This window comes from Pseudopodoces humilis, chromosome 5 (assembly GCF_049639895.1).
Source record: "Pseudopodoces humilis isolate 2021_Gansu_Grassland_sample_001 chromosome 5, ASM4963989v1, whole genome shotgun sequence".
NCBI classification, from domain to species: domain Eukaryota; kingdom Metazoa; phylum Chordata; class Aves; order Passeriformes; family Paridae; genus Pseudopodoces; species Pseudopodoces humilis.
In genome coordinates, this window is record NC_142204.1 from 15,705,942 (window position 1) to 15,715,017 (window position 9,076).

The following is a 9,076-nucleotide window of genomic DNA, read 5'->3' on the forward strand; positions in this document are numbered from 1 at the left end:
TCTGTCCTAGCTCAAATCTGTCTCCCTGAACTTCGTGTGCAATAAATTAAGGAGTCAGCTCTATCTGGCTTTTCAGCAAGAACTGTTCATATTCCTCTGTGTGTTCATTTTAAGTCAGCTCTACTGGCTTGTAATTTCTCCCTGACCAGGATGGGAGGTACTGGCAGAAGCATCAGTACCTTCTAAAGTTACGAGAATGGACAACTTAGCGTAGTCCGTGAAGGGCATGCAATCAAGTTGCTTCTCAGGGACATCAGTAAGTCTTTGGAAAGCTGACAGAAGGTAAAATAAAGTATAAATAAAGCAGAGGAGACAGATTCCATGGAAATACAAAGTACTTTCCCACACACAGCCCTAGAAAACAAGTTCTGTGTGTTTTAAAATTCAGTGTTTGTCCCTTATCCTTTAATAATGTCACTAGGTCTTTGATCTGTTGCTGGCTTCTGCATTCCAATGGCAAGATGCACCAAAGCCAAAGGAAGACAAAACAAAACTGGCATTTATTATTGGGTTGGTATTTTTAAAAGAAAGTTTTGCTGAGTTGTTTGCATGCAAGGCATAAAAGAGGAAAGACTGTACATGCAACAGAAGGAAGATTAATACTGGCATGATTTGCTAGACACAAAGAAAATTTTACAGAGGGAATGAGGAGGAAATTTCTGTGTGTGGCAAACCTTTTTGTTAAATGCAGGGACTGAAGCAAGATTTAGATTTGCTTTCTTGGCTCCTTAGGTTGTCAGCTGAGAAAACAATATTCCCCTTGGGCAAATCACTGTCATACCCGCTTGGTCTAATCTGCCTGGACAGAGTCTAGCTGGACACTGGAAACTGCATTTAAAAAGCAATTGGACCTGGAAAAAATTATAAATGAGTAGGGCATTCCTCATTTTTGCCCAGCCTGGTTCTTCCAGGGCATACAGAGATCAGTCATGCCAATGCACTTGTGTGGGTTACCAAGGATGAACAGGTATTTCCTCTGCAACAGGAAAGGAGATTTCAGCCTGATCCTTTAGGGCTGTACATGGTCAGTCTAGTTTGTTGCTTGCAAGCATTTATGTGGGTGATGTAAACTTCATCAGGGGTGCCCTGCAGCAAGTGGTTCTTGTTGATCAGACAAAATTGCATCTTATTTTGGTTTCTGACTATTCTATCCCAGTAACTGTATCAGTTACATATAGAAAGGATTTTTCTGTTCCTAACAGGTCAGCTCAGGGAAACTGTAATAGAGCCCAGAGAGTTTTGCAGTAAAGATCCTGAAAGTTGTACAAGGAAAGAGTCCTTTGGTCACTTGACAAAAACAAATGGATAAGCTTTTCTCCATCACCAAAAGGGGAAAATACCCAAATGAGGTAGCCATCACCATCACCCCAAGCTCCCAATGTCTTTTTTAGTACTGCCTTCAGCAAACAAAAGGATTAAAAAAGCATGTGACTAACTGTCCTTTTAGACCTCAAAGTATTCCCTCTAGGAGTATTTATAGTGGCACACATTAAGCAATATGGAAGAAGGCTGCATTGAATTTACTTGTGCTGTACCTGTTCTCCAGTCTCACTTGTACTGAAGAACATCTATCAGTGGACTTTTCAGCAATTTAGGATTTCCTGCCAAAAAAGATTACACAAATCCTCTGAGGCTCCTTCTGAGGGATGTCCAGTATTTTGACTGGAAGAAAATGGTCTTACATACTTAGAGGTGCAATGACCTCATTACCAAAAGACCAGATGCAATGTGGTGCACAGATTCCTGATGCTACAGGACATGTCCTGTGACCAGGCAAACCCAACCTGACTCCACAAGTTTCCCTTTAGCTCTGACAAATGCCTAGGGTGGGAAGCACCTGCCTAAGGTACAGCTTGTTACTAAATATATGTGTCATCATCTGAGGCAAACCTGAGGTGTGATGGAGTCACATGAGTTTGTTCAGATCTCCAGTGCCTCTTTCTGTTTAATGTTTTGGCCTTTTCCTGGGTCATGCTGTGAGCTCCACACTGCAGAAGATAAGAGAACTTGCCAGAAGCCTCTGTATGTTGCCAAGCATGGTGCTTGCCAATGCGCAGATGGGATAATTTTTCTAACCTTGGATTAGGATTTTTCTTAATTTTGACACTGAGGTCCTTTCTTTCCTTTCTGCTCCAGTAAAACTGGAATAATATCACAGTACTACAACTGGCACAATTTTTGCTGTCTCCTGTGTTCAAGACCAGTTCAATTTAAGTTCAAGACCAGTTATGTTTGCTTAATGGCTGTGGTCAACCCATTTTATTATTGCTAGGTTATTTTGGTTGGGTCATAGGAATCACCACTGCTACAGTACTCAGAAGTTTATTCACTCAGGCTTTGATCTGAAGGCTTTCTTCTCTCCCTAGTCCATCAAACCATTGTGCCTTTAGCTAAATAGTGTTGCTTTTGCCTGATGTGCCAGCTCACAGCTTCAGAGAGTGCTTGCTCATCGCTGTAGCTCACTGGCTGCAGCTGTGCACAGCATGGGTGTCCACTCCCTGTGCCGTCCCATGCCCCGAGGGAATACGGTCACAGAAATGTCACCAAGTGCAAATCTGCAGTGTGAGACGTGGGCTGACACTCGTATTGGCAGAGCAAACTGGAATTCAGCCCTCAGCTGCTGTAACACTGCTCCTGTACATGAGATACTGATTTACACAGGCCTAGCATGGTCCCCATGAAGCGTTTGGGTTTGTGGCTGAGCACACACAATCCTCTGGTGCCATAAGACACTGCAGCTGCTGCAGCAGCAGTCCCTAGACAGGCACACAGGGGAGGTGACACGCAGCAGGCGCACAGCTCTGGCATGCGCTGGCCACCTCTGGCACCTTGTGAGGCAGGAGGCCAAATGCAAACCACATTCTGAGAGTGGCTAGAATGCAATATCACGACAAACCCTGCAGTTTATCTGGTCCATGGTATAAGATAAAAATGCGTTAAATCCCAGCCCAGGTGGGGATGTAATCTCACAAGGACACAGCACTAAATCTCCTCCACAAGTCAGAATTATTCTTCCTTCCCCGCTTTTTTCATAAGGGCAATTTTCCAGTAAACCCCTTGCTATTCTGCAGCCTATTGGTGATGCTGCAAGCTGCTTCTGCTGGAACAGTACATAATTAAGCAATAATTTATATTCTGTGCGTGTATGCACAGAGCAATAAAGTGTTCTCAAGAGCTGCGTGCTGCTGAGGCGTTTAATCCGTGCACAGAAGGAGTTTACTGCAAAGCTGCTCCCTCCCTCCAAAAGGCTTTTGTCATCACTGTATTGGGAGGGAATTTGGTGTATTTTTTAATAATTTCATTTGATTGGGATATAAGTTAAATAGTTAATGCTGCACACTCCACTTTAGGATCAGACCTAATTTTGTTTGTTTGTTTGATGTACCTTGAAAATAGTAAAAGTTAGTAGGGCAGAGAGAAAGTAAAGATAATGTTTCACTTGTGAGATTTTTTTCTCTCATAGCCCTATAATAAAAGAAAGTGATGATAATTAAGTAAACAGCACTCCTTCCAAAGACATTAGTGGCCACAAGAAGCTACTAGAAATACTTTAAAAGGCAGAGATTTACATTTATTTGAAAGCTGCATGGTTTCAAAGGACATCTTAAAATCCATACCTTCGCGGTTCTTTTTTTATCTACTAATTTATAAGTAATACTTGACATTTCTATATGCTTTAAAAAATAACAGAAGGCAAGAAGAATCAGTTTTTGGGGTTGTTTACTTTGTACATCTGACAGCACAGTTTGTGAGTCATTTCTATCCGTTGTGGGGGGAAGGGAGAGGATGAGCATCATTCTGTCAGATGAGAAAGAAGCTATTTCCAAATCATGAGACAAATGATCTGTAAGAGGAGGGTCTCAGAGATGGGCTTGGTGCCCAGATCATTTTAATTACTCACTTTTTGGATTTCCCATACCTTCAAATTGGTGCTGTCTCCTTCAGGTTTCAGTCAGACCCCTCCTCCCTAATAATAAAGATGAGGATGTTTAGATGAAGCTCCTGCCAACTGGGTCTGTTTGTGCCTAGCACCACGAAGGTTCACCTTCATCTGCAGTGCATCTAAGAAAGGCTTAGTTCTTGTCTCACAGAACACCATGGACCTTGGGAAATCCCACAAGCTCCGTCACTGGGGAAGTCGAGCCAGGTCTGTGGGTGAAGGACGTGGCTTCTGACATGGCTCAAGGGGATACTGGCATTAGGGAAAATTCAAACAGATTTGGTACGGATGATTTGAGCCTGTTTGTGTTTAAATCAGTTCACTCACAAGCAGTTTTGGTCTCCCCTGGAGGTGAGGTTTAAAAACTGTGGAGGCATTGCAGACCCTCACACAGCTGGGCTGATTGGAAAGAAAGGGACATTTACAAAAAAGAAAAAATTAATTCCTTGCAGCAGAGGCCCATGGCACTGCTTGATATAATCATCCTTGAAAACAGCTACAGCAAAAGGCTCTGACTCATAATCCACATGGTATTAGGCTTTGACCAACACTGATATTACCTTTCCCTGCCATCCCTCTTCAGATGATGTCTCCCCCTGCAACAAGGATGGCAGGACCCCAATCTTATATGCATATATAGCAAATAATTTCATCTCTGTCCTAAAAAATCTTCCAATCTAAATGAAAGGGACAGTCAGTGTAAGGTTTTATATTATTCTGAAATATATAAGAAAGATAGCCACAAGATAACCAAGAGGTATTTAATAGCTCAGGTTCTTAAACCACTGATGATCATCAGCCCATTAGCCGGACAGGCACCGTCAGAACCAGGCCAAGATGAAGGGAGGCCGCCTGACAAGGAATCAGGATGGAGGTTTCACTACATGTCAAACAGCAGTTTCTATGGCACAGACACAGCTTTACATGAAATTTCATCTCTCACGTGATTGAAGAATTTTGCAGTGGCACATGAATTACCTGTCAAAAATCCCACTGTTGCCTTGTCTTGTTCATTAAGTTTCACTTAGGAGGATAATGTGCAAATCCCAGCACAAAGAACTTTGTGAATTCTGCTCCCCTCAGCTGCTGAAGGAGATGGCCTTTATCTCCCTGTGCAGCTCATGTACCAGCAAGCTCCTATTGCCACCTGCCATTCACATTTTGTGCATCAGGGCCGTGGCTGAACTGCCAGCCTTCAGGTCTGGTCATCTGCTTGAATCACTGCTATGGGGCGTGTTTTTCACAAAGAAATTGAAGTTTGTTTCAATGCAGTTTCCAGGGCATCCGGGGCATTAGTGCACATGTAGGAGGATACCTCACTGACAGCAAAAACTTGAGAGGAAACAGCATATGGGTTCAGTTTGACTTCTGGGGATGAAAAGGATTGTAGGATTGGGAATGTTCATGACCTCCTGCAGTCCTGCTGCCTCTGAAGCACCGTGTCTGTAGTGCAGAGTATCATGGGTAGGAGTGACAGCCTCCCTCCTCCTGCCACCTCAGCTCCATATCATACCTGGACTAGCAGAGGCTTCATTTCCACGGGTAAGCTCAGGTTTTGCATCCTTTTACCCATGACTCTTCCACTGCAATGGCCAACAACTGTGCAATTTGCAAGGATGATCTTTTGTGTTATGATTGCCAGTTCATGAGGAAAAGCTACTGAACAGTCAAGAGGTAGGAACCTTACTCGGTTTTCATCAGTAGCCTTCCTGGTGAGAGGCCAGATTAACTATAAGCAGGAACTTCCTTGCTTGGCTGAACACAAGCAACACATAGGACTCATAAAATGGCCATAAAGATTTTTCTAGATGGCATAAAATGGCATTTTTTGTGCCTGCAATGAAGAGTGCCAGAGAGACAGATAACTCTGTGTCGTACAAGACATCCTGCAGAGGCACAGGGGGGTGATGGGCTGAGGACTGTACTCTGCACTCTGTGACATTGTGCACGGCAGTCATTATTTGTCATCATGGGTTAGCACATTCTCCAGAAAGAGCCCAGGCTTTTTTTAGAGAAGTCTCATGCTTGTGATTTGCTTAGTTCTCTAGTGTTGTTACTTGGTCCTCTCTGTTGTTCCCTTGTTAAGGGGCAGAATACCCTCGGCAAGGTGGAGTGCCAATATATTGGCACTGTTCAAATACAAAGAGTATGCAACACTCATTGCACTGAAGAGGTTGTGATCAAAACCACCAAGACAAAGAGTGCAAGCACGGGGAGTATTTGAAATCCTAAGTTATTTCCTTCCCTTTTGTACTTAGCAAATGCAGCTTTAGTCTGGCCACACAGATTTTCCCACCCACCTCTCTTAACAATCTTCTATTTTGAGACAGCAGAAATTACCATGTTCTTACTAGCAAAGAAAGGCCTTCCCTGTAATTTTCTAACCACAACCATATGAAATGAGCCAATTCAGAGCACACTGCCTCTGAGGCATCTTTTTTTTTTTCCCTGATCCCACAATGTACTAGTCACTCTGACACAGAACACAGCATTCTTGTCAGACATCTTCATATTATTGAATAACCTAAGTGACATAGTAAAACAAGGAAAGGACATGTGGTTTTTAGTCAAACACCCTGATTTTTGACTAATGGATTGTGGGAGGGAGATCTCCCCTTTTATCCTGTTCTGTGCTTTGAAGCAGTATAGAACAACTCCAGAGCCTGGGATCTCACAAGATTGTTTTTGTAAGAATCCAGACCACTGACTGCAGACTGATGGGGTGCTGGTAGGGGGCAAGAAGGCTGTTTGGAATGAAATAGGCGTAGTACTACTGCAGCAGCTCACTGGTCCTCACTGGTACCCAGTGGCACTCCGATAATGTAAGTATTTATGGATATCCTGGGCCATCTGGCAGCTGTTCAGTGGCTATGGGGAGGCACCTGACCTTTACAGCAGAGACTGTGACTTTCCAAAGTATAGTGGAGAAAAGGCCATCCAAACAGGCACAGCAGTGATCAGAAGATAGAACAGAGAGAGGACCATAACAGTGATCTCACAGCAGGTCCATGATAGAGATTTATAGATTTAATGCCTATGTGAGGTTGCTACTAAATAAACAAGGTGGGTAGAGTGGAAAATTCACACGCTTTGATGATGTGTGTATGCTCCTGACAATGCTTCCAGTTTCTGAACCAAATTGCATATGAATTCACCAAATAATCTTACCTTTGTGTTCAGAGTGGGGAGTGTCAAATTCATTTAGTCAATGCAACTGCAACTAAAAAGAGCAAAGCAGGAGAGAAACAACAGCAAAAGTGCTGCAGAAGAGAAGCAGAGCCAGGGGCAGGAAGGAGTAGAAGGAAGCAAGGGCACCGGAACACAGGATGTTTCACTTAAACTAGGCTGACTGTGACTGCTTTGGAAGATTGTGCTGGTTTAGGGATGTGACCAGGAAGAAGAGATTCCTCAGCAGCAGCTGCTAGTGAACAGATGCAGGATGTGCTGCACAGGTAGCACACGTCACACGTGACTGATCCATGCACGAGCAGAGCGAGGAGACGCAGAACTGACCGTGTGTGTCCTGCAGCACGAGTCCTGCAGGTCGTCTCTTGTGCCCAGGGCTCTCCAGGGAATTCAGAGGCCCACAAAGGGAGGAATTAGAGAGGAAAAATAAAGTGCCAACTTCATGCTGACTTGAGTCGCTATCTCTTGCGGCAGGTGTGTAGCATTTGTGTCTATCCATTATTTGGTGTGTGGGTGGCAATTGTGACATTTCAGGAGCTCAGAGTTTAGCTTCGATGAAGCTGGAGGCCAAAGATCAAAATTAGACTCATCTGGGTGGGATAAGGTTCAGCCTCATCTTATATGTGTGTCTTTCCATAACACCACCTGACAGAGTTATGAAGTTTGTCCTCGCAGTGCTCTCAAGAAGAAATAAGAAATGAAATATTGCTGCAGAGATGGAAAACGAACAGGATGTTTTGAAGGTTTCAGTGACATGGCAGAGAGCATCTAGATTGAAACTGGAGTCATGCAGGAGGCAGAATCTGAGTTTTGTGAAGGATTTAAAGATTTTTAAAGCGATATTTAAAAGGAGACTGCATAATGAAAAATTCTGTATTGATATAAGAAAAGAATAAAGAGAATCTCCCCTGCAAGTTCAAATGTACATTTCAACAGAGCCAGAACATGTCAAGTTTATTGTAATATTCTATAAAATCTATCACTGAAAAATTGGAATGAAACAAAAAATTTAGGGTTATTTTCCCTCCCAAAAAATGTCAAAACAAGATTATTCACTCTCTATTTGTCTAAAGCAAAGTTTTAGAAAAATCGATGGTTCCATGGAGCACTCTGGTTCCCCAAGGGAGTGCTCATAATGAAAAACTGTTCCTGTTGAAGGTTCCCACACAGCTCTATTCAGCAGCAGATCAATATTCAAGGCTCTGGTGGCACTGAGTTCTTTCCCCATGGAGCCTCCAGACGAAGCCACTCTCTGTTCAAACATCCTCCCTCAGGCACCTCCTTACTGCTTGCACCAGCTCCTCTCGGGCAGTTTGGAAAGGGTTGTGTCTATCACTCTTCTAACTTCTCTTTGTTTTTTTCCTTCCTCCTTCTCCCCTTCCCGCTCTCCTCCAGGAACCTTCTGCATCATTTCACTGTGCACGTGCGTGGCTGGAATCAACTTTGAGCTCTCCCGCTACCCCCGCTACCTGTACGGACTTCCCGACGACATCAGCCATGGCTATGGCTGGTCCATGTTCTGTGCGTGGGGGGGCCTGGGCCTCACTCTGATCTCTGGCTTCTTCTGCACTCTGGCCCCTTCTGTCCAACCTGTCCCCAGGACCAACTGCCCCAAATCTAGACCTGAGAATGGGACAGTGTGCTAAAGCAAATAGCAAACAAATACACACACACACAGAGACATATATATATATATATGCCTATGTATGCCTATACATGCATATATATGTATATAAAATTATATATATATATAAAATCTCAAATTAATGCCAGTGCCAAGGTAGAGCTGAGTCCAACATGGCACTCACATCTCCACTGGACTCTGTGTTGCTTCATTCTTTCTCACAGTGATGGGAAAGCTTTTCTCTCACGTGGCTCTTCCATCCAACTCTTAACTTCAGCATCATACCTTAGAGATCAAATGAACCTACAGCTGCACCTACCTACTGC

At 43.6% G+C, this 9,076-nt stretch overlaps 1 protein-coding gene across 1 annotated transcript in view; it reads left to right on the forward strand.

The window, feature by feature from the left end:
• The window catches only part of TMEM178B (transmembrane protein 178B), a 212,490-nt gene extending 203,714 nt beyond the window's left edge, over positions 1 to 8,776 (forward strand). Inside the window, exon 4 of the mRNA XM_005527922.3 lies at positions 8,522 to 8,776. Within this exon, the coding sequence (XP_005527979.1) occupies positions 8,522 to 8,772 (251 nt within the window). The 3' untranslated portion in view covers positions 8,773 to 8,776. The remainder of the gene's footprint in view (positions 1 to 8,521) is intronic.
• Positions 8,777 to 9,076: the final 300 nt, after the last annotated feature.